The sequence below is a fragment of the Peromyscus eremicus genome, chromosome 8a (genome assembly GCF_949786415.1).
Source record: "Peromyscus eremicus chromosome 8a, PerEre_H2_v1, whole genome shotgun sequence".
Taxonomy (NCBI): Eukaryota; Metazoa; Chordata; class Mammalia; order Rodentia; family Cricetidae; genus Peromyscus; species Peromyscus eremicus.
In genome coordinates, this window is record NC_081423.1 from 67,705,554 (window position 1) to 67,732,010 (window position 26,457).

General features: G+C 44.9%; 1 protein-coding gene across 1 annotated transcript in view; it reads right to left on the minus strand.

Moving 5' to 3' along the window:
- Nucleotides 1-707: 707 nt before the first annotated feature.
- The window catches only part of Aatf (apoptosis antagonizing transcription factor), a 111,978-nt gene continuing 86,228 nt past the window's right edge, over nucleotides 708-26,457 (minus strand). The window contains exons 11-12 of the mRNA XM_059271393.1: nucleotides 23,803-23,874; nucleotides 708-1,167 (exon numbers count right to left, since the gene is read on the minus strand). Of these exons, the coding sequence (XP_059127376.1) occupies nucleotides 1,104-1,167; nucleotides 23,803-23,874 (136 nt within the window). The 3' untranslated portion in view covers nucleotides 708-1,103. The remainder of the gene's footprint in view (nucleotides 1,168-23,802; nucleotides 23,875-26,457) is intronic.

Here is a 26,457-nt window from a genome sequence, read left to right on the forward strand (position 1 = left end):
AGGGTCAGCAGGTGAGGGTCAGCACGGTGAGGGTCAGCACAGTGAGGGTCAGCAGGTGAGGGTCAGCACGGTGAGGGTCAGCACAGTGAGGGTCAGCAGGTGAGGGTCAGATGATCCAACAGTTACATCAGCACCATTCACAACAGTCCAGATGTGGAAACAACCCGAGTGTCCATTCAGGGATGAATGGAAAGAAATGGAGGTTTTTATTGTTTTGTTTTGTTTTTTAAAGATTTATTTATTATGTATACAGTGTTCTGTCTGCATGTATGACTACAGGCCAGAAGAGGGCACCAGATCTTGTATGGATGGTTATGAGCCACCATGTGGTTGCTGGGAATTGAACTCAGGACCTCTGGAAGAGCAGTCAGTGCTCTTAACCTCTGAGCCATCTCTCCAGCCCTGTTTTATTTGTTTGAGACAGGTTTTTTTTTTTTTTTTTTTTTTTTTTTTTTTTTTTTTTTTTTGTGTAGCCCTGGCTGTTCTAGAACTAGTTCTGTAGACCAGGCTAGGCTCAAACTCACAGAGATCCACCTGCCTCTGATTAAAACATGCACCACCACCACCTAGCAAGAAATGGGAGTTTTATAGTGTATGAGCAGACCATCTAACTAGAATACAAACCCTTCCAATAAGTGTGTCATTGTGCAATTGAACTCTAAACCACCCCTCTGGCTCCAGAACTCAGTGATGATGGTGACAAGAGATTTCTTTAAAAAGATTGACTTTATTTTAATTGTATGTCTGTGTGGGGTGTGTACACATCTGAGTGCTGGGGATTAGAGGCCACAAGATGGCACTGAGTCCCCATCCCCTGAACTGGATGTTAGAGGCTGCTGTGAGACACTGGATGCAGGTGCTAGGAACTGAACTTGGGTCCTCTGCAAGAGCAGTAAGTGCTCTTAACCCCTGAGCCGTGGCTCCAGCCCTGACAGTATCTGTGATGGTCAGAGGACTCAGAGGCTGAGCTTTCCCGTGTATAGGGTGCCTGCTCCCAGAAGAGTACCACCCAGGATCCCTGGTGCTGTGCTGTGAAGTCATTCCTTGAAGCAGCCAGGTGGTCCTGGTGTGGCGGTCGGGAGTCTGGAGTGAGGACGGTGAAGTCAGTCCCCATGGTCTATGTCAGGAGGGTTGAGCTGGCCGAAAAGAGATCGATACAACTCGGTCCTAGGAAATAAAGCAAACTGGTTAACACGCTGCTTAACTTTTCAAGGTTAAAAAGAAACCAAGAAACTGGGAAACACCTTCATCTGTTTCTTCAATTGAAAACAGAGCCATGTAATTAAGAACCACATCTCAGAGCACTTCTTCACAAATACAAGGGAAGGAAGAAACCCAGAAGCAGCCAGTCGCATAGTGAAATATGTAAATAGTCCAATGTGGCTGGATACCCTGTCTCCAGGGAATGAGTTTTCTATAAGTTTGCCCTTTACAGACAGGCTCTTCAAGTAAGAAAACAAGATTGAATATTTTAATAGGATATATGAGACTGGCACGCAACGAGAGGATTCAATCAGACATGGGATGTAGGGGATATAATTTAGTTTTCATACATTTTCTAGGACTTGGCAGTACTTGAAAAACAATGAAAATGACCCAGCAACAAGATTCCAATTATGATCATATGTGCAGAGGTCCAAAACAGAACCCGGGTTCTTCCCTTCCTCCATACCCCTTTCTCTAATCTCAGTCTAAGAAATAATTTAATTGGCTAATTTATTTTTAAAGTTGGATTTTAAAAATTAACATTATTGGGCTGAGGAGGTGGCTCACTAAGTCATGCTTGCTGTATAAGTCTGAGTTCAGATCTCCAGTGCCCATGTGAACGGCTACATGGAGCCATGCGCTCAGTAATCTCAGTGTCTGCGGCGAGAGTGGAAACAGAGAGGTCACTGACGCTTGCAGGCCAGCCAGGCTAGCTAGAAAAACTGCACTCCAGGTTCAGCAAGAGGAAGATGGCTGGCTCCTCCTGTGACCTCTGTAGGGACCTGAATACATACATGTGAACAAGTATACGATACACACCACACACCAACAAAATAAAACTAGCTGCCTGCGTGTGTGCACGTGTGCGTATGTTGGGGACATCCTTAGGAGCCGTCCAGCTGTGTGCCAAGACAGGGCTTCTCTGGCCTGTGGCTGTCTGGGCAATAAGCTCTAGGGACCCTCCTGTCTCTGCCTCCTCGGTGCTGGGGTTATAAGTGTGCACCACCCTTTCCTGGCTTTTTATGTGGGTGCTGAGATCAAACCTGGGTCCTCATTTGTATGGCAAGTGCTTTATCAACCAGGCCGTCCCCAGCCCATCCCATTAGAGTTTTGAGACAGGGTCTTACTACTTTTGACACTGGCTTCATTCATACCCTGGATCCTACTGCCTCTGCCCTTTGTGTACTGGGATGACAGGTATGCACCACTATGCCGAACTCTAAAGCTGAATTTGGACATTAAAAATTATGATGACAGGGACTGGAGAGATGGTTCAGGGGTTAAGAGCACTTGCTGCTCTTCAAAAGACCAGCATTTGTTTCCCTGCACCCATGTCAGGTAGTTGACAATCATCTGTAATTCCAGCTCCAGGCAAACTGATGCCCTCCTCAGACATGCACAAACTCACATACACGTAAATTAAAAATAAACCTTTTTTAAAAAATAGAGCAAACGACGACCACAACTTCCATTGCTGTTATATGCAACATACCTGGATTAGCCTGGGAAATGGTAAAGACTATGAGATGGGTGGGGGGAGCCTTCTTGCCAGGGGAACCAGGCTCTGGAGCACATCCTCTGTGGATGGTGAGCAGAGCTGCCCTAAGAAGGAGGAGCCTTACAGCTCCAACAGGCCAGACCTACAAGATGTGAATCCCCGAGACCCAGGCAAGGATCCACATCTACTTCAGTCTACAGGAACAGTGACTGCCCAGAAATAGAACAGCCAGATAGGACTCTTGAAGAGCCAGGGAGTTCACATCCTAGGGGAAAGCCACACCAGACTGACACCTTCAGATCTAGCTCTCCACAGCCTGCCATCATGTTACGAAAATAGTTTCTGAAGGTGTTCTTGCTGCCTGAGAACTCCCAGCAGCCACCCTGATGCAAGAGAACCCCATCTCTGCAGCTGTTCTGGGTTTCTCTTGTCTTAGGATCCTGACTGGCTCTAACTTGTAGCCCCTCTTCTCTGCCACCAGAGCTGGGATTACAGGTCTGTGTGTGACACCGGCTCAGCTTTTCAGCTCTCATCCTGCTGTGGCTGTGGAGTAAGAGACCTTACGGGGGAACCGCAGCAGAAAGGCCACATCAAAGTGGAGGGAGGGAAAAACCCTGAATGGCAGGAGCCAGATATAGATCAGCCCTGTCACGAGGGGACCATTACACAGACAGAGAAACCGTGGACAGAAAGTGACAGAGGGTCTCCAATTTTATCACAGGCACTTTATAGTCACAAGAATTTGCTGGAAGCCTCACCCTAAAGTGCCAACCAGCCCTGAGCCCCACACATTCCCACTGTTCCCTAGCTCCAGTCCAGCCCTACAAAGGTGGAAGGCCTCACCCCAAATGCAAATGAGCAGCCGCGTGCTGCCCTGCAGGTGCCCAGCTGCCCTGCCCAGCCTTCGGTCCTTGCACTGTGGCCTGACTATCTGCAGCACACACAAGCTCTCTAGCCATTTCAGCCCAGCGAATGAAACCTGGAGGAGAGCTGCATGACACCAAGGACAGTGACTTCGAGGCAGTGCTACTCTACTCTTACTCCCTCCCAGCCTCGCCCTGCTGGCCTATACTGAGAGCTATCACTGCCCCCAAGCACATGCTTCCACTCTGCTCCACAACAGCAGCACGGTGCACAGGCCAAAGGCAGCAGGTACTGTCCACCGAGGGTTCATGTGTCAGGAGCAGAGAGTGAGATGTTGAACCTGTTTTAAGAGAACATCATTTCACACTCAGTGCACAAAACTGACCAACGTGCAGCTACTTGTGGCAAAGCAACCTGGGAAACTGAGTGGTCCCTGAACTTAAAATATATGTAGAGGGAGACAGGTTGAGTGAAGAAAGGACGATTCCAATCTAAACATCTGCAAGCAAACCCAGCATCTTCCTCACCCTGCCCTTGGTGGCTTCAGCTGGAACTACCTCTTAGGGAGAACACAGGCTGAGCCCCCTCTTCCCACCCCCCCTCCAGCTCTAAACTAGACACCCAGGAGAAGCCCTCCCTGCAGTCCCTGAGCACCACAGGGTCAAGAGCTGCTGGGCTCTGCCCTGCCCTTTCCACACCCTCCCTCGACAACACCTCCGCACCCCCCTCCGCTCCAGTTATACCAGATTCTGAACATGTAAGTGACTCTGGCAAAGCCAGAGCCCAGCCCTGGAGAAAGAATACAAGACCCTGCACATCCCACCACACATTTTAAATTGCCATGTAATATATTTGTGGGTGATATTTTTATGTGTATGGTGTGTGGGTGCACAAGGCTGGTCACATGTGGAGGTCAGAGGACAACTTGTGGGAGTTGGTTCTCTCTCCCACCGCCATGTGGGTTTAGAATACTGAATTCAGGTTGTTAAAGATTGGCAGCAAGTGCCTATACGCCATGAGCCACCTTGGCGACCCTATGTGAAGTTTTCTCAGTAAATTCAAATAGTCTTGCTGACAGCGAAGCCTGCCGTCAGGGGAGGGAGAGGTAGAAATACCTGAAAAGAGGCAACACACCCCCATCTTCACCCACCTCAGGAAAACACGCTAGAATGAGCGCTGAAGCTTCTGCTGCCTTGCGTGCCGCGTCCTCCCCAGCCAGAGCTGTCTGCGTAGACAAATCCACTACAGCTCTCCAGATGAACCCTGTCTCCCTCTCGTTCTCTAGTGTACGTGGGGGAACAGACGCCGAGGTCCCTGTCAGGCTCTGCACAATGTACCTGGTGAGCTATTGTTCAAAACCAGAACCCTGCTCCTGCTCACATCACGAGTAAAGAGGAGACTCTGGTCGGGAACGCACGCCTCCCTGCTTTATCTCTACATCCCTGCTCTGCATGGCCGGTGGCCATGTCCACTGTAGAACACATATGAACACTGGAATTACACAGGAGAACAGGCAACAGAGTAATTACTGGGACTTGGACCCAGGGTGGAAGGGTCGATGGCAGGGGCTCTTCCTTGAATTAAAATTTAACTCACCCTTTATTACAACCTACAAAAGCAAGTAATGAGCATGAACATTTTTATTTCTTTTAAACTGTCATTTAGGCTGCAGAGGGGATAATTACCTATCTCTAGTGTAGTAAGGTTTTATAACCCTTAGTGAGGCATTTTCTAATTTAATATTTTTACTATATTATCATAAAACCTGTTTCTGGAAAAAAAATGATCATGCGGTAGCAGCCATTTTCCATAAAGACAGAGTGTGTATGTGTGAGCGACGATGTGGCTTACTGTGTCTTCTGAAGGAAGACAGAGTGGTGGGGTCTGGCTTCGTCTGAGAAGCGCAAGCAGAACACTGGTGGGTGAGGATTTACATGGCCCTTAGTGAAATAAGTGTGTGTGCCCTTCACAACAGCCCTCGGCTCTACATGTGTACTCCTCACAGGACTCAACACAGATTACTGTTTTTTTCACGATGCTATTTGGGCAAACAGTAGAAAGCAGCATATTAAACCTGCAAATGGCCTGTGCAGGGCTTTCAATTTGCTAGGTCAGTAGCTTGCAGCATCCAGCTCTGAACTCTCTGCTTTCTGGAAGACCATGCTCCTCCTACTCTGGCCCGGGCACCCCAAACTCCAAGACATCCCACGCCTCCCATGCTGTACCTGGCTGCCTGTGGGCAGCACAGGGAAAGCAGCTGACCCCTGCTCCCTGGAAAAACCTGTCCACCCTTTAAAACTAGATCATGGTCTCTAAGCGAGTCACATGTCTTCCAAACGCACCCTGGAACACAGTCACCTGCCTTTCTGATTAAGGGCATAATCTGAGCCAGGCATGGTGGCACGTGACTGTGATCTCGGCCCTTGGGAGGCTGAGGCAAGTGGATCCCAAGTTCAAGGCCAGCCTGGGCTATATAGCAAGAACCTGTCTAAAATGGGGAGGGAAGGAGGGAGGAAGAGACAGGAGGAGGAAGGAAAAAAAAAAAAAAAAGAGAGAAAGACAGCTCCAAACCTATATACATGTCTTTGATTAACTTGAAATTGTTCATTTGTTGCTTCTCAGGTGCCAGGCAACCCGAGATAGCTCCGGACAACCCTTCCTTCCTGCTTCCTACATCCCCTGCACACTGCAGAACCTATACTACACACTACAGGGCAGCAGCCTGAATGTGGCCCTCTACGTACATCTGGGAAGCAGGGACAGTGTGAGCACACACAGGCATAAGACTAACGATTGTAATTCCACCACTGTCATGCTGAGCAAAGTCCAGATCAAACTAAAACCTTGCAAGAAGGCTCCAATAGACAAGGTGGAAGCTATTTGTATAGACAAGCACACTGGTACCTACAGTACCCTGACCAGACAGGATCACTGACAGGACCTTTTCATATTTGTGCTCTGACAACAATTTACTTTGCACATATTTTTGTTTTGTTTGTTTGAGACAGGGTTTCTCTGTGTAGCCCTGACTGTCCTGGAACTCCCTCTGTAGACCAGACTGGCCTTGAACTCCCAAGATCCACATGCCTATACCTCCTGAGTGCTGGGATTAAAGGCATGCACCACCACCGCCTGGCTACTAAGTGCTTTTGGAAGCTTATAAGCACACACTAGACATGCATATTCCTTTGCCTCAAATCTAACACACAGTATGATAAACTTATTAATGTCTGAATGCCAGCCTGAACTTCACTAACTACTGTGGAGGATCACAAAGACCCAACAGGAGGCCAGAGGGATGGCTCAGCTGTTAAGAGTGCATATTGCTCTTGCAGAGGATCCAACTTTGGTTCCCAGCACTTTGGGTGGTGCACAACTGCCTATAAATCCAGACTCAGGGGATCTGAAACCCTCTTCTGACCTCTGCAGGCACTTGCACTAAAATGCAGACTCACACATATATAAACACATTTTTTAAAATGTGAAAAAAAAAATAACCCCACAAAACAACAACAAAAAACCAAATAAACAAAAAGACACAAAGGAACAGCAGAAGTCAGATTAGAAGGGTGGCCATTTCCAGTCACCTGCCCAGACAACTACTCCACTAAGAGGGGCCCACGGAGACCAAACTGCCATTCCACGACTAACCAACTGGCCCTTGTCCCCAGAGCCAGGACAAAAGCAAGGTGGCTGTGCCCCCAGCAGGCTGCCCGGCTTCAGACCCTCGGCTCTCACCACTGCCACTGCAAATCCTCCTGGCAGTCTGTCTGAACCCCCGAAGCCTCCAATTTGCCTCTCTAGGTAAGGCTCTCAGACCCTCTGTGCCAATCCCAGCAGTGAGTCAACTGTAGCATTGCTGGTGGAGTCCAGAGAGGTTAGTGGAACAGAGGACTCCATTAGTGTGTGTGTGTGTGTGTGTGTGTGTGTGTGTGTGTGTGTGTGCGCGCGCGCGCGCGCGTGCTAGGAACATATCCAAGGCCTTCTCTAGCTCAGACAAGTGCTGTAACCCTGAGCCACATCCTGGGCTAGCCTCCCACATTGTGAACACATACATTCCTGCCTTCAGAGTTCTACTCTCCTCTGCTCTGTCAACCAATAGGCTCAGGTGTCCTTGGCCTGTGCCAATGGCAGTAAAGAAAGGATCCTCTTCCAGTGGAATGTCTGCATTCTAACTGTCAGAAAGAGCGTGTCGGAGGGCAATGCTGTGCATAGATGCTGCTGCTGCTGCTTTTACAGAGATACGTGAGACTGAGGGATGGCTGCTTGCGGTCCTAAATGTCCAGACAGGAAAGGTGAGCACAGCACTGGCCTGCAGCACAGGGCGTAAAGGTGCACAGGACTGCAGCCTGCTGTCATAGGGGGTCCTCACCTTGCCTGAGTAACTGCACCTTCCTGAGCAGTAAGACTCTAGCGCACAGAGCAGTGTCTCCTTCACACATGCATGAGGAGCGACAGGCTGCCTTGACACTTCACAGTTGGCTCCAGGAACACAATGAAGTCACGGGGCAGAAAGCTTATGACTCCTGTGCACAGCTAAGGAGGTCAATGCAGACTCCCTTAATCTCCTATCACCACCAAAAGTGGCTCTCAGATTCCTTCCTAATCTCAGGGTTCACACTAAAACCTAGCCCAAACCAGAAATGAAGCAAGACCCACACACACTCACCCCCTGCACCCCTAGACACACACACACCACACAATGAAGTGAGTACCAGAAAAAGGAAGCGGCAACTTCCCACAGAAGACTACTTCTTTCTCTTTTTTTTTTTTTTTTTTAAATCTTCCTGGGAACTATTCGATGGGATCACAGCTAGCAAAGTAGTAAGTGACCCAGAGAATCTGTCTAGTGTCACTCACCACCAGAGTCTGGATGCAAAGTAATCTCTTAATCTGTCCAGCTTTCCAGATAGCAAACTGCATATGTGCCAATCCACCACAAGGTGGCAGTACACGACTCATTTCAAAGGGGACCAGGAGCCCATAAATTACCCAGGCTGTCTGCTCTCATCACCATCCTCCCTGAGCTTGGAGGGGACTTGAGGAGGCTGTTCCAATGCACTCTTTCGGTCAGGTCAGATGCTTTTAGTCCTACAGCTCTAAATTACAGCTGGTGACATGTGGCCTCTGGCCTGTCTCCTAGAGATCAGACAGACTCGAGATTTATAAATGTTTAAAGAAGCAGGTTCAGGCCCCAAACAAAGGACCTGAAAAGATGGGGAGAAGGAAGGAGGGAAGAGGGACAATGGTGGGAATTTGTAAAGGCGTTCTCCTCACATCAGTTAGACATTCCCTGCACATTAACAAGGACGAGAACTACTCAACACTCCTACCATTCCTCCTAGGAGCTTCAAGTCTTTCATGTTCTTTTAGAGAAAAATAACTTACCTTACTGGACTTGCTGGGAGGGGGGGAGGGGTTGGACAAAAGGAGCCCTGCTCCTTGCTACTCCTGTGCATTGCTACTCCATATTCCTGGGATGATTTCTACTTTCACAGTTTGACTGTTTTATAACAGATTTGATGTGAGAGAAGACAAATGCCCTCACAAAGGAAAGACGACAAATCACCTCACTGTTTTGTTTTTTTTTTTTTAAACCAGGTTTTCTCTTATTTTTATTTATTTTATTCTGGAGCACAGGGCACTCTGCGTTGCTGGAGATGTTTAATATTAACGTCAGGCCACCACGATGCTGGCAATAGAGTTGGCTGCTGTTGTGTTTATGGTTTCATGACTGCTGGCTTCAGGAAGATGGAGCTCCCTGTTCCAACAGCAGCCCCTCCAATGGCTCTGTTAAAAGCCAGGGGATGGTTCGCTGCTTAGATGCGAATTACTCCCTTAGCGGCGAGAAGGTGAAGTTGGTACCGAGGCAGTCATTCACACCAGGGCTGTGGCCCAAGGGATACAGGGCCTGGAGCTGCACAGGACGCAGTTGTCACTCCCCAGAACCTCAGCTTCTCGGGAGCGGGAACATGTAGAAACTGGCCAGGGAGTGCATGTCAGCCAGGCACACTGTCTTCCCTTTGGAAGAGCCACCATGCTGGCCTGTTGTCAAGACGCCCGGCCCACATGGCCAGGCTCCACGAGCCCCTTGCCCTGCTTGTCTTTCAGTTCTCTTCTAGCCTCCACTCTCACATTCCTCTTGCATCGGGACAACTTACCTGCTCTCAATCTCAGGTCTCTTCTGTGTGAAGGACACTCACAGTCTCCAGAGCTGCTAAGCTGCATGGAGCCCACTGCAGTCCCCCTTGCTCAGCGAGGCCATTCTGTCATCTGAACCCCTCATTCTGTTTACAGTGGCAAAAATTCTGTTATTCATACCCTACAGTAAACTGTTTACTGGCAGGGAGCTGTAACTGAATTCCAGATATCAATGTCGACTTTTAAAATAACAACGTTAGAAGACTGTGACTTCAGATAGGCTCATCACTGTGTAGTCCAAGCTGGCCTTGAATTTACAGTCATCTACCTGTCTCAGCCTCTACATTATGGGGATTATGGCATGAGCTGCCGTGCCCGGCTTTATGATTATCTGTACAATAACTGAAAAGATACATTGCTGCCTCTATCTTTATATTTCCTAACAGTATCTTTCAAAGAACTTCTCCATAAACCAGGAGACAGTTCAGAACAGAGTCTGTGCTAGGTACACCTCTTGTCAGAACATACCCAAAGAACCCTCAGCCCCCACAGCATGGCATCATCTCACTCCAGCTGGACCAGCTAGCTCCTGCACTCAGCAGTGATGGCCTCAGCCAGTGTTATGACTGGCTTTAGGGAGCTTGACTGCTAAGTGCAGAATGAGGAGTTTTCATGCCTTCCCCTGGAAGCTGGTGTATCCTGCTGGCTTGCATAGCTGTGCCTCCCCCTGCAGGATCGAGCTGCGGGAGAGGTGGAGGGCTGCCATGTGTGTGTATGAGAAAATGTGTATTGATTTCTTCTTTCTTATAAAGGAGCACAAAGCATTGAAGAACAATTGTTCGTCTTTGCAGCATTTCACACCCCACACAAAGGCCCAGCCCCCACTGCCCTAAGAAACAGAAAGGAGAACTGCCCAGGACAACACCAGAGCCCCATCTAAACCCCACCTAACCAGCCTCTGCTCAAGCCAGTTCCCTCCCTGACTGGTGTTTCTCATCTGTATTGGAGAAGAAAGAGCTTTCAGCCTTATTTACCTTTTAAGTAGAAGTGCCCAGAGGGTGAAACGAGTTAATGTTTATAAAGTGCACTGCTTCCCGAGGGAGCGTGAACAGAATACAAGGTGTGGCTGCTGCTTCTTAAAGACCTCACCCCAGGAGTGGTCAGCAACACCAGCCTGGACTCAGAAGCCCTTTTGCTTTGCTTTTCTTTTTCTTTCTTTCTTTCTTTTTTTTTTTTTTTGGTGTGTGTGTGTGTGTGTGTGTGTGTGTGTGTGTGTGTGTGTGTTTGAGACAGAGTTTCTCTGTGTAGCTTTGCGCCTTTCCTGGAACTCACTCTGTAGTGTGTGTTGTGTGTGTTCTGTGTGTTGTGTGTTTGAGACAGAGTTTCTCTGTGTAGCTTTGCGTCTTTCCTGGAACTCACTCTGTAGCCCAGGCTGGCCTTGAACTCACAGAGATCCACCTGGCTCTGCTTCCCAAGTGCTGGGATTACAGCATGTGCCACCACTTCCTTTGCCGAAGCTATTTTTCTAGGCTTTCTTTCTTTTTCTTCTTTTTTTGAGACAGGGTTTCTCTGTGTAACAGCCATGGCTGTCCTAACACTCACTCTGTAGACCAGGCTGGTCTTGAACTCACAGAGATTTGCCTGTTTCTGCCTCCCAAGTGCTGGGATTAAAGGCATGCGCCACCACCCAGCAAGGCTTTCTTTTCATACCAGCAGGAGGCAATGAGGTTTATGATGCCTTCCTGATGCACAAACGGAATCCGTTCTACTACTATTTTCTTCTTAAATGGGAAAAGCAGCCTATAGCTTCCACTAGTCATCCAGAGTCCTGCGGGAGCTCACCATGTTTCTACAATAACCAGTAGTTTGTAGTAGGTCACCAGACATCCGACCTGGCATAAACACCAGTCATGATAGTCACAAGAAGAAGTAGAATACTTGTGATGGAACATGAGTGTTTTCAGAGCATCTTTCCCCTAGGTTGACCCAAGTAAAAATGACCTCAAACACACTCTAAACAAAGGCTGGGTGTCAAAGATCCCCAATATTGGACCCCTCCTCTCAGGAGGTTTTTCCAACATGACTGTAAGCTATGACTAAAGTAACCAGGTGGGGACCAGCAGGACAATGTTCTAGAATGGACATAATTAGAAGGCGACACGGTGGTGAAGGACCTGGAATACAGACCTGTAGAGTAATGTAGGACAGGAGGAGTCAGACAGTTCAGAGAGGTTTCCATAATGGAGTCCATCTTACAGCACTATGCTCAAAATGATCTTGCTGGCCCCTGTGCACAGAACTGAAAGAACAGCCTTCACAGGCATTCTGGAAAGGAAGCCCATGCTACTTCTAATTTGACACAGAGATGGGAATGTCCATGCCTAGGCAAAGTGACAAGGGCACACACAAATGTGTGAAAACACAAACTTCATTTGTTTAAATATTACCCATAAAGAGTGCATTCAAAGAAAAACACACAGACACACAGAGAAGCTATCTCGGCCATACCGCACTTGAGCACTGTAGTGGACATACTCACCTCCAGTCAGTCCTCTGGCTTTGAGAGTGCTGACAGTAACTCAGAAGGCCTTAAATAAACTGTCTTGCAAATAATACCTGTGCTACAAAAATGCTTTTAAACAGTCAGAATACAATTAGGATTAAAACATACTATTCTGGGCTAACACCTTGACAACAGCCACTCTCGTGTACTTGTTAGCTAATGTTTTTAGCAAGAAAAACCCTCCAGTAAGTGCTTTTGCGTACTGCAATAAATACCATAAGAGAGGAGAGGCAAAAGCCTGGATCTCAGACAACTGGACACTTCCACAGGGAAGGACAGAGCAGAGTGTGAGAGTACGTTCTGGGATGCAGTCCCACACTGGATGGTTGTGGGAAATAATCTTTTTGTACACTGCGAAGATTTGTCACTCAGATTGATTTAATAAAAAGGTGAATGGCAAATAGCTAGGCAGGATTTTGGGGGCAGAGAGAATGCTGGGAAGAAGAAAGTGGAGTCTCCAGCCAGATGGAGAACAAGCAAAACATGCAGGAGGAGAGGTAATAGTCATGAGTCATGTGGTAGCACACAGATGAATAGAAATGGTTAATTGTAAGAGCTAGTTAGAAACAAGCCTAAGCCATCAGCTAAGCTTTCATAATTAATAATAAGTCTCCATGTCATGATCTGGGAGCTGGCTGGGGGACAGAGAAAGACCAACTACGAATGGCGTCCAGTATGGGGGCAGGTATTTCCACATAAGACCTGAGAAATCTTAAAAAAAAAAAAAAAGGTTCCAAATACACAAAAACAAAGCCAAACTTGGCTTCTTAGTTCTGTAGTCTCTCATGCCACTCTCTTGGCCACTGCCTGCAGGCCTGAGCCACTAGTGTGCTATGCAGTCTAAGATTTCACTCATGTAGACAGAAAAGATTACAGATATGCAGTAAAGCAGGTTCAGACAGAAAAATACCCTCTAAACAGGTTACAGTATGTTTAACAATGTATGTAGGCTTAAGAAAAAGGATGTATACAGCCACACGAATAAATAAATAGTTTGAAAATAATAAAGTCTTTAAAGAAATAGTAAAGTAGTAAAAAAGGAGTAAGACCACGTAGAGATGGAAATACACAAGGAGCCTGGATCCTGTATGCTATTGTGCTGTCTTTGAATTTTTTTGATTGCCGATAAGCAAACAACAGCTACTGGGAGACGGGATTGTGAAAGGAACTGCTGAAATAAACCAGCCTAGAAACTTTAAGAATGCCTTAACTTTAAAATAGAACTCAAAAAATGTGTTGCTTTGGGGACAAGGTAATGCTTTTGTTTCCACAGGAAATGAAAGCCTGTGGATTTGTTCAAAGTTGATAGAGATCAGATTTGATTAGGGAAGACTCCCCCTCCTGAAAATCTTGGTTACAGACATAAAGAAATAAACCTAAAACAACTACAAGACAGGTGACATATATTTTACCTGCTCAAACATAAATCAACACAAAATCATCTTTGGCTGGTTTGTGTACAACGCACAGTCCATACTTGTGTTAATACAGATATGTACGTTACCTTTGGAAGTTTATGTGTTTTCAGAGCAAGGTGATCAGACACCAATGAAAGCACGTGCCCAAATGACCCAGTCTCTCAGAGTGCTTCTGTTGCAGTTTTCTTAGAGTTCTGCAACCAGAACAGCTTCAAGGCTGCTAGCTGAGATGGTCCAGCCTCACAGACTATTCTAGCCAGGACTTGATCATTATCCTAATTTTCTCAGGGTCCCTCAAAGATGACAGGGCCCCTTGGACAATAGGCAGCAGTCTACAGAACACAATGCCCACATTCCCAAGAGACAAGGTGGGTGGTTTTTGGTTATTGGATGGGTTATGGATATTTGTCATTATTTGGGGGGGGGGGTATAGGAATATAGGATAAAAAGATAAATATTAACCTCAAATATTTAACATTGGTATGGATGTTGGTATGCTGATACAAATTTAAAGTTATTTTTGTTATACTGAATGTATGTTTCTACTCTTGTTTGGGGTATTGTACTTATGCAGCTCATTTAAAAATGCAATGTGTAATTAAGAAATGCAGGTTAGTAGTCATAATAACCAAACTTGTAGTCATATTAGGTATGTTTTCAAGGTTAAACAGATATTTAGATAGTCTTCAAACACTTCAAAGACCCACACAATATGACATTTAAAATGTTTTGTTAACATAGGGCTTTTCATGACAATGAGACACTTTCTGGCAGCACCAATTTACTTCAGAGAAGATGATGGGCATTGAAGAAACTCTTTATGGAGTTTGTTTTCAATGGGACAAAACTAGCCATTTGGGCATGAAACTGCTCTTGTCTTGATGGCTGACATTACGCTGGACAAACTGGACAAACAGGACATAAAGGAAAAAGACTGTTAAACTTTGCCAAGACAAGGCAGGGCTGTCCTTCAAAATTCCTGCTTCACAGAAGGGTCTGCCAGATACTCTAGGCCTGTAGGCTGAAGATGGATGCCCCAACAATGCAGAGGAACTTTGGGTGACTGTTCAGGCAGCCAGATGTCTCTGTCGTTTCTATAGTTTTAGAAGCGGTTTGCACTGCACTTCCTGTTTACTCAGGCAATATTATATCCTTCTGGGGCCTTTGATGGAGTTGAAGACTAGATAGTTATAATTACAGTTTTCCTTAGTTATGATAGAATGTAAATTAGGTACAAAACTTTGTACTCACCAAGATATGATTAATAATGAAGTATTTTCTCTGAATTTGCCAAATACAAATGGACTGTACATTGTGAATGTAATTCTTACTTGATAATTAATCTTATTGTATATAGTTTCATTTGCTAAGGTTAATATCTTTCCTTTCTATTTAGACAATACCTGATAATTGTTCTTAATGTTTTAATATGACAGAGTTAAAACCTTTCCTTTTTATTTAGACAAAAAGAGAGAAATGTTGTAGAATAATCTTTTTGTACACTGTGAAGATGTGTCACTAGGACTGGTTTAATAAAAAGCTGAATGGACAAATGCTGGGCAGGATTTTCAGGGTAGAGAGAACACTGGGAAGAAAGTGGAATCCTCAGCCAGACCAGAATAAGCAAAACATACAGTAGGGGAGGCAACACCCATGAGATTAATAGAAATGGGCTAATTTAAGTTATAAGAGCTAGTTAGAAACAAGCCTAAGTTATTAGCCAAGCTTTCATAATTAATAAGTCTCGATGTCATCATTTGGGAGCTGGCTAGGGGGACAGAGAAAGACCTGAAACAGGATGGGATGAGGGCATGCTACTTCAGTACGTGACAAGGACACAGGAGTAAGACAAGGTAAACTTAGGTTCATTCTACAGGTAAAGAAGAACATATTGCTTCCAGGAAATCAAGGAAGCTGAATGTGGAGCTGTGCAGAGCTGATGTAACCACTGTGACAGTCACACGGTTACATGATGGGACATTTGGACTGAAAAAAGCCAGAGAGCCAAGAACTGGAGAGAGCACTGGGCAACATTCTGTATTAAACAAAGCTCTAAGTGCATTAACAGAAGTCAGAGGGAACTAAAGGTTGTGAGGACAGCTCCTGAGATGGAGGGAGGACTGCCAAGCACAAACATAGTATGTACGCTTATAGATATGCAAAAGCAGCTATAATGCCCCACAATAAAAAGGCCTTGTAATGAATTTTCTTACTGTGTGCTTTTAAAAAACAAGGCCACCAAAACGCTTACAATACAGAGTAAGTGGGAAAAAGATAGAGACATGTATGTACTTATCTGAATAAAATACACACAAAAATAATTCTTTGTAAAAGATGAAAGCAGAGCTGCTGAGATGGTTCAGTTGGTAAAGGCACCAGGCTCCAGACCTGATGACCTGAGTTTGGTTCCTGGAACCCATGTGCTGGAGAGAACCAACTCCCACAAGTTGTCCTCTGACCTCCATGTGCCAGGCATGTGCATGAATACACACAAAACAAATACATTTACTCTAGGCAAGTCAAAATTTTGCCTTTGGATGAGAGAAACTCTCCAGTAGCAGCAGCAGGGGTTAGCAGCTGTACTCTGGGACACTCTCGTTCATAACTTGCTTTTAACTTGAGTTAAATTACTCAAGTATTTAATTACTCCATGCTTTAATGTTTTAATCACAAAATGTAGATAATGTCAGCCATTCCACTGCCTTCTGATAAGGGCTGAATGAAATGTGGAGGGATGGCTGGTTCAGGGTCTGACATAGTAGTGATGCTCAGTGAGTAGAATGTCACTGTCCTTCACTGCCATTCACTGCTGATTAGAACCGGGTGGAATGTGATGATGTCCCTCACTGCCATTGTCTGCTGATCAGAACCGGTGACCGCTCAGGGTAGAAAAACCAAAGCAAATAAAGACATCGCAAAGAAACAAAAATGGTCTACACATCTTAGCAATCTGATGTCAGCTGGGATCACTGTGAGAAACATTAATAACATGTATGAATAGCTAATCAAGAGAAAGGTGGAAAGCTCAGCTACACACCCGGAAGCCACTCTAGCTATGGGTAATGCAGTATCTGTTAAGATACTACATTTAAAATCTCGTAATAATTTTAAAACAAATCCTTAAGAAAAACATCTTAGAACCACTTTAAAGAACATGCAATTCCCTTTGAGGGGGAAAGGGAATTTAAAATTGTGAGGAAATGCTGAAAACGTGGCTACAGAAATAAGAACTGCCGCAACAAAGCCCCATGTTGAAGGATTTATCTGCTGGTGTCCACAGTGCGATTAAGAAGATGCACTTTTATCACTCTCTATCCTGCTTGGAACCAAACTTCAATTTGACAGTTCAAATTCTCTAGAGTGGGAGGCTGAACAGCAGCAAACAGGAAAAGCAAAGGCCCAACAGTAATGTTTTCTTTTCAAGCCAGTTTTGAGAGTCTAGACCAAGTCTCAGGCTTGAGCTTGAGTGTTCCTTTTGTCCTTTCTGCTGTTAGTGGAGGAAGGCCTGGATCTCCTGTCTGTGCTGGGTGCCATCTTTAATGATGATATATGGGGGTCCTTTCCCTCCAGCACTGCTGAGGGAGGTCAGGCACGTGGCAACACCCCCTGAGTATCAACAAGTGAATTATAAACTATGTCAATCCGAGTTAATGCAAAGCTGTAATCCTCTTTAACAGAGATCAAATCACTGCCGTGAGTTATGTTTGCTCTGCAATCTGATAAGGAAGAGAGGGAGCGACTAATAAAAGAGTAATGGGAGCCTTTAATGACACTGGTAAAAGGCAGCACCAGTTAGAGCAGGGCTCTTGTTCTGCTGATTAGATCAATGTTGCATATCTGCCCAGACTTGCTTCACCTGTCAGAATAACCTGTGTCTTCTTAGGAGATAAGCAGCCTCAGAGAAAACATCTGTATTTTAACCATTCTTGCCTGAAATTCTTACCCAACAGAAAATCTGTAAGGTGTTTCCTAGGGTCATGAGCAGATGAGCTCTCAATGCCATGCAAGCTACAGCACAAGAGCTCATCAAGACCAGTGCCCGCTTCTAGAGAATACAAGCAACAGAGTAGGCAGGAAAGCTTTAAGAAAGCTGGTACAGGCTGAGGACAAGACCGCCCTGGGGACAGGACAGGAGAGTGGTAGGACATGCCTGCATGTAGGCTGCAGACCCATACACAAAAACGGCAAGCTGAAGACAAATTGCCTGTAGGAATTCTATTATACTGAGGCACCTCAGGAGCAACATGGCTATGATGTTGACAAAGCACTTTACAAGAGGGGCTTACATTTGTACATTTCTTAAACTCTGATGTAAAACAATAATGTGTTCAGTACACAGTACTTATCATTAAAGGGTCCTTCCTCTCCTTGTTCTTTTTAAGGCCAGTAGCTTTATGTAAGTGAGGAAGGTGATGTTTTATTAAAGAGGAGAGGGTGAGGCTGCTGTTCCTACTAAGAATTTGTTTTTTGTTTGTTTGTTTGTTTGTTTATTCTGTTGCAAAGGAACAACAATTCTAAATGCTTAGGTTGCCATTATGTTTGTAATAAGAGAAAGGAAGTTACACAGAACAAGGCCATCACCTGCATTTATAAGGGTCAGTGCTAGAATCAATCTGGTGGGAGAGCCCTCTTAAACGTGGCAGCAAATGCAGCCACACCACTTTTCTCTGGCCTGTATCCAGCTGACTGTAATGCTTAGACCCACTGTCCCTGCCAAGGGCAGAAACCAGTCAGTGCAGCTCAGCCATAGACTCTTCTCAGCAAGTCTCAGGGTCTTGCCAAGGGCATAAGATTGACTTCTACCTGTACCACACATGACAAGACCTCACACCTTTCAAGTCAGCCTCAAGTGCCTAGCATAGACAGCAAAAGGCAGCTGATCTCCCCATCTCCCATGGCCTTGCCAGCAGCAGCAGCAGAGGAAGGTCATGGAAGTTTACTGACCACCATACACTCCCTGGGTCAGCACTCACACCAGGTGAGAGCTCTGCTTCTCGAAATCCTTGACCAGCTTAGAAAGACTTCTGCCCCTAAGTCAGAAGGGAAAGTGAGAACTGTGCAGACTGGCAGCCCATGCCTGTTCTAAAGTCACTGCTAGCTGTCTCTACAGACACACAGGACTTCCTGTCTTGGGCAGGCAAACCAGAGTTGCTCCGTGCACAGTGTAGTAAAGCCAGTGCTTTCAGACACATGGTAACCCTTGTGCAAACACGCAAAAATTCTTTCAGTTCTGGAAATGTGTGCCAGACACATGTGTCTCCCTCAGAGATGGAGTGCACATTTACTGAACATAGGACACATCAGGGTCACACAAGACTTTCACTAACAGAAGTGGCCAGAAAGCACTTAAACCAGGATCCAAGTGAACTTCGCCCAAAGGGAAGTATGGTGGGCGACACGAGAACTCAGTTGGGCTACTTTGCATTTAAAAAGGTTTTTTTTAAAAAAAAAAAAAATAGATCACTTGAAGACAAAAATTCCTAGTGTGAGAAAAGAATTTGTATCAGCAAGAAATAACTAAAGAACACTCCACAGGAGACAAGATGGGGCTCCACACTGCCCTCCCTGTGTTACAGAGCTCTTTCTCTTAATGATTACATTCCCATTTCAGTCCAATCCATCCAATCCAAATTTATTGAGCTCAAACTGGACAGGGATATGGGAGAGTCAAGGATGAGCCCCCAAATCCACTGGGTATGAATCCAATTTAGGCTTATTTGCAAACAATAACCTGGAGCCAAGGAACACCTGCAGAGAGATGAAGGCAACCCCCAGACCTGGATCAACTCAGAACTGTGGGTGAGCTGCTTCTGGGAACAAAACATCCAGAGCTCAGGGAGTTCAGTGTTGCCTACCTACATTATACCACAGTTAGGGAGGGAGTTTGAAAACAAGGAGCTAGGTGCCACAAAGTCAGTTTAGGGCAGAAACCACCGCAGAGAGACTATCTTTCACTTTGCATACTCCAACAGAGGAATATCAGAACCTTCCCACTGCCTCCATAGTTCACATATGGAATTTCAAAACTGAAAATACCTTCTTTGCTGTTGACACAAAGCTGTAGAAAATTCAAATACTACAGACACACAATAGAGTAAAAAGTATCACTTACTTCCCCTCCAGCGATAAACATCAAAGGCTTCTCACCTCCTAATAAGAGACAGCATGAGTTCTCTGTGGAGTAGGTTAGGGACAGCCTAGAGGCAGGAGAACTACAGCCCTGCTGGTCTCTTCACTCCTTGTCATCCTGTCCCTTCCCCACTGCTAATCACTGAGGAGACACTCTCCATTCGGTCACACGCTGTGATACAGACACAGGAGGATACCATATGCCTGCTTAGTGCTTTTTAACTTTTACATTTTAATTTTTTCATTTTATTTTATGTGTGTTTTGCCTGCATGTATGTATGTACACTATGTAAAAGTTCACACTGCATGCCTGGCACTGGTGGAGTTCAAAAGAGGGCACTGGATACTCTGGAAATGGAGTTTCAAATAGTTACGACGAACCACCATGTGGGTGCTGCTTTACAAATGTTGGGCACCACCAATATGAAAACCTTAAACTTGTGCTTTGTTCTGGTTTCGCAGTGCTGTGAACTGAACCTTCAGGGATGCTAGGCAAGGGCTGTACCAGTAAGATGCATCCTAGCCCCTGAAATCTGAAACTTTGAGTACCAACATGCTGCTCAAATAGCTGAACAGTGTGGCACCTTTTTGATTTCAGATTTTCTTATTCTGGAGGTAACTGGTAAAGTCTATACAAATATTTCCCAAACCTGGGAAACTCCTGAATCTTCTGGTTCTGAGTATTTTGAATAATGGAGACTCAACTTGTTTATCTTGTTAACTCAGAAATAGAATTATAATATGCTAAGTGTTTTGCAGGTTACCTTTCCCATTGAGTGTTATGTTATACAACTCGACTTCTTTCTCAACAATTGCTTATAAGTTCATCAAAAGCTACACACACACACACACACACACACACACACACACACACACACACACTTTTTAAAAATTAATTTATTTTATGTGCATTGGTGTTTGGCCTGTATGTGTGTCTGTGTGAGAGTGTTAGATACCCTGGATATCTGACAGGTATATATCTGTTCTGTTTGTCATCTGACTATGAACCTTGTTTCTGATGTCTTTCTCAGTGGGACCTATATGAATTTTGGTCCCTGCATCATGCTTCTAAAGTCCTTCTCTAACTTAAAATCAGAAACAAACAAGCAAGCAAGCAAGCAAACAAACAAACAAAAACATTGTTTAAATCTCTGTTCTCTCAGATTCATGGCAAGAATGATTTATCTGTAAGTTAGCAAAACCCAAACTGTTCACTTGAGGAAAGGCAGTCTGAGGAGACAGTGGCATTCAAACAACCGTGAACGTTTCTCATCGTGGCATAAAAATGAGACACAGAATGTTACTGCATGAATGCCACAGTACAGTGGCCCCTCAGTACACATGGCAGACTGGCTTCAGGATGCCTCCCCTTCTCCTAAGACACCAGAACCCAGCATTACAATGACTACTGCCTCCCTACGCATCCATGGGGAATGTACCAATACCAACATCTGCAGAGGCTTCAGTTCTGTATTAAACAGCAGCATTTGCATAAACTCCTGCCAACCACTAGATTCAAGCATCTCTACTCAACTATGGAACTCAGTATGTATTGCATGAGCTACGTGATCATCGTTTACTGTAACATTTAGAGGTAATGCCATGGAAAAGCATGTTCAATGCATACACAACTGTCCTCCCTCTCTCACTCCCCTCTTCCATTCCTTTTTAGTGGTTCTGGGATCATACCCACAACCTTAGGCACACTAGGCAAGTGCTCCACAGCTGAGCTACATCTCCAAACCCATACACAATTTTTCTTTCATTAAATATTTTCTTGTTTGTGCATGTATGCGTATGTGTGAGCACAAAAGTCATGTCTGTGAGTGCAGGCACATGCATGCCACAACATCCACGTGGATGTCAGAGGACAACCTTTGGTGTCAGTCCTTGTCTTCCACCTTGTTCTATTTTTATTTCAAACCTTTTATACTTATTTATTGTATGTAGGTATGTTTGTGAGGTCAGAGGAAGACGTTCAGAAGTCAATTCTCTCCTTCTACCATGTAGAACCCAGGGATCAAACTCCTATCATCAATCTTGGTTACAAGAGCCTTTACCCACTAAGCCATCTTGCTAGCTCTGTCCACCTTGTATTAGACAAGGTCTCTTGTTCACTGCCGTGTACTCCAGGCTAGCTGGCCCATTAAGCTTGTAGGGATTCTGTTGCCCCCACCTCCTAACTCACTGTAAGTGAACTGGACTACAGATGCAAAGATGCACACTACTGCACCAGGATTTACTTGGGTTCTGGGATTCCAACTGAGGTCCTCATGATTTCTGTATAATCTCCCCAGGGCCCTCTTTCTAAATTTTTTCAATGGAGGGTTGGCTGACTCTGGATACAAAACCTATGGTTACAGAGTATTGGCTGTACTACATTACTTTCACTTTAGTTTCCCACTGAAGAAAAACAAAGGAGCCAATCATGGTGGCATACACTTGCAATCCCAGCACTCAGGAGGCTGATGGAGGAAGAGTATGAGTTCAAGTCCAGCATGGGATACATAGCAAAACACTGTCTCAAATGAACAAAACTCATAAATGTGGTCATGCTACTACTCTTTCCTTCCTTACTTAAGATAAAGTACCAATAACTACCAGCCCTGGAAGTTTTGATACCAGAAGCAGAAAAAGCTAATACCCACTTACAATACTCATAGTTCATCTAGTCTGTTCAGAGGACAAAGCCAGAGCAGAGAGATGGATGAACACTTCACCCTCAGGAAACACAATATGAATGAGTGCCTGTGAGAAAACACACATGCTCAGTTTGGGGTATGATGGTGAAGACCTTTGACCCCAGTACTCAGGAGGCGGAGGCAGAAGCAGGCAGAACTGAGTTCAAGGCCAGCCTGGCCTATATAGTGAGTTCCACAACAGCCTTTCCAGGACAGGCTGGGCTACAATACAGAGCTCGTCTCAAAAAATAACAAAACAGCAAAACACAAATGCTCAGTTCGCCAGCCACAAGACCAATGTTAACTTCCTTATCATGAAGCTAATCAACTGGAGAAGGATGCTGGTAACTAGTATCCAACAACAACAAAACATCCTTGCTATGGGATAATGCTCTTGTACACTGTAAAGATTTGTCACTCAAACTGGTTTAATAAAATGCTGACTGGACAGTAGCCAGGCAGGAAGTATAAGCGGGGCAAGCAGACTAGGAGAATGCTGGGAAGAGGAAGGGCAGAGTCAGGAGTCGCCAGCCAGATGCAGAGGAAGCAAGATGAGAATGCCACACTGAGAAAAGGTACCAAGCCACGAGGCTAAACACAGATAAGAATTATGGGTTAATTTAAGTGTAAGAGCTAGTCAATAATAAGCCTGAGCTACCGGCCGAAAAGTTATAATTAATATAAGCTTCTGTGTGGTAATTTGGAAAGTGGCTGCTGGGTATTTGGGAGTTGTCTTTAATCCCAGCACTTGGGAAGCAGAGGCAAGAAGATCTCTGAGTTCTAGGCCAGCCTCGGCTACATAGTGAGACTCTGCTTTAGAACAAATAATACAGTGCTATCTCTGAATAACAATGAGCATCCACACTTCCCCTCTGTATCCTACCACTACAGCCTCATGAACACCTACTTCTTTTATTTAAAAAAAAAAAAAAAAAAAAAGCCTGCAATCCCAACAGCAGCTTCAGCAAACACAACAGAAGCTATAACCTCCCCCTCATGAATGCTGCCTAGAGAGCACACGTACCAGGCGCACACACAGAGCCATGACTCTGCATGGAGAGGAGCTCAGCTGACCCAGGTAAGTGGACTAATGCTGAGACAAAACAAAAACTCTAAGTGGCAGTGTTGAGATTTACGGAAATTTTGATTTGACTTTATAGTAATCATGGGAGTAAACATGTGACAAGGACCTTGTTTCAATGCCAATGACTGATAAGAAACAGGAGGGTAATAGGCTGTAGAACTTGTCAATACCAAGCTCTCATGAAGCCACTTCAGACATAAAAGTAATCTACTGCTCACCTGGCATCATCATTCATTGCAGTGTGGTCAATAGGTGCCATGAAACTCAGGAGTTTGCTAAGGACATGAAACCTAAATAAAGCAAGAAAACAACAGAAGCAACATTAGCAATCATTAACTCAGCAAAGAAAACATTCTACCAGTTGAACCCCATGAATGATCCCATGGACTTGGATTCAGGGTAGAGTAGGAGAAAGTTCACAGGCACTTGCCACTCTGTTCTCTCTTTTCTCCTTAACCAACAGGAAACAATCTGGAAATAGAACAGTGAAAACGACAGTTCAACATAGACACATTTAGATCACAGCCAACTAAGTGGGGGAAAGATACCTTTATGCCTTCGAGTATGCATAAATCTTTAAACATCATTCCAGATAAACGCCAACATGGACCCAACTACCTTAGTTTCCTCTTCTGTGTGCATCTTAGTTTTTAGTGCCCTTAAAGTCACCTACTAGCAAGAGGACCGGCAAGAGAACAGGCCATGCCAACACCGTCACTCACTGGTGCTAGGTTCCCAAGCCAGGAGACTCCCACAACTCTACCATCTCCACAGGAACTCTGCTGGGTCTTTCACAGTCTCACCTTCAGCTGAGGGAGCACAGCTAAGTTCTGAACAACTCTGAGGTCAATTTTTAGTTTGAGATGACATGAAATTTAAGCTACTGCACCTGTACTTCCTGCCAATATATAAAAAGTATTTCTGTGTGCAGACCTTTGAAACTTCCAGGTAAAATGAACTAAATATACCACTTAATACAAATCAAATTACACCAGAGAATTCCACAATGTACCCTTTTGTTAGAAAAGACTTGGATGACTTTATACACAACCAAAAACATAGACATATACATAAAAATTCTATTTGAGCAAAACATTTACAAACAAAAATCCAATGAATATTCTCATGCATAATTATTTCAGGTTTAGGAACATTTTACAGATAGCAAATAATTCCCTATTGAATCACTCATATCTAAACCTCCCAGATTTCATTCTTTTTCCAACAAACGAGTTTTTTTAAAAAAAAACAGCATTTCTTTCAATCCAAGAGTAACAGAAAAAATACCTACCTACATGCACAAACTCAGTTTGAAAAAGAGACTGGTTAGTGATGGCTACACAGTCAAAGGCATACACTACACAGCCTTTGTGTCATAGGCTATAACACGTAGCTTTGTGTAATGTGTAAGTAGGTCACCTAACAAGTAAGCAACAAATGACTGCACTTAATGTTATACCAAAAGACGTCTATATAGTTTCTTTCCTTTATAAACATTTTATACAATTAAAAGTTTTTGTTTGTTTATGACAGAATTCATATTGCAGCTCAAGCTGGTCTCAAACTTGAAAACATTCCTTTTGTCCTGGTTTCCAGGGTGCTGCGATTGTAAGTGTGAATCACCACACCTGACTCAAAAAGGGCTTTGTTTTTCTTTCCGAGTTTTAGTGATGCTGGGATTGAGTCCAGGGCCTTGTACACACTAAAAAGAATTTGAGATCATGAGGATATTTGTTTCCCCTCAGAGTTTTTCTTTTCTTTTTGGTACAGTTCTCATTATGTAGCTGTAACTGGCCTGGAACTCACTTACATAGACCAGGTCGGCCTACAACCCCCAGAGACAATTCTGGTTCTGCTCGGATTTTTTCTGCCCATCGGTTCAGTATCTGTTTGTGGGCCTTATCTGAAAAACGCATCGCTATATGAAGCTAGGGGGTGCCACAAGGGGTAAAGTGCTTGGTGTGAAAAACAGAGGATCTGAGTTGGGATCTTCAGAACCCACTTAAAAGCCAGGCACAGTGATGTACCTGGAACCACAATGCTGGGGCAGTGCGGTAACAAGAGGATCCTGGAAGCTTGATGACCAGCTAGCCTAGTCAAGACAGCAAACTCAAGTTTGTAGAGAACAACAGGGAAAGCAACTGATGTCAGCTGCTGGCCTCCACAGATGAATACACACGAATACACATGAAATAAAATATTTGCTGTGGTGTTTGCCCAATGGTGATTTTCTACTTCTTTGATTCTCTCTACATTTACTTTTAACCAGAATTATGCATGACTTTGGACAGCATATTAACTGGTATCCTAAAGGCTTTTATGAAACAAACCAGACAGTAAGAGTTGCATTCAGGAGGCAGAGGCAGGTGGATATCTGTGTCTGAGGTCAGCCTGGACACTGAGAGGTCCAGGTCAGCCAGGGATACATAGTGAAACCCTGTCTAGAGAAAGGGAAGGAGGGGGAAGGGAGGTACGGGGGGGGGGGGAGGAACAAAGGGAAAAATAGCTTTTCTAATATTGAAAGCCCCTTGGCTTCTGCTTCTAGTCTTACACAGAAGCCAAGAGATCCTTGAGTAGCCAGGTAGTGGTGGTGCACGCCTTTTATCTCAGCGTCTGGGAGGCAGAGACACGTGGATCTCTGTGAGTTCGAGGTCAGCCTGGTCTACAGAGTGAGTTCCAGTACAGTCAGGGCTATACAGAGAAACTGTCTTGAAAAAACCCAGAGAGAGAGAGAGAGAGAGGCAGAGAGAAAGACAGATCAACCCTTGGGTAGAGAAAGGGACAACAAGGGAGAAGACCTCTGTGACTTCTGGCACACCAGGCACTTCTGCTTCACAATAAACACTCCAGCGTCCACTGTGCTGTCTTTGTCT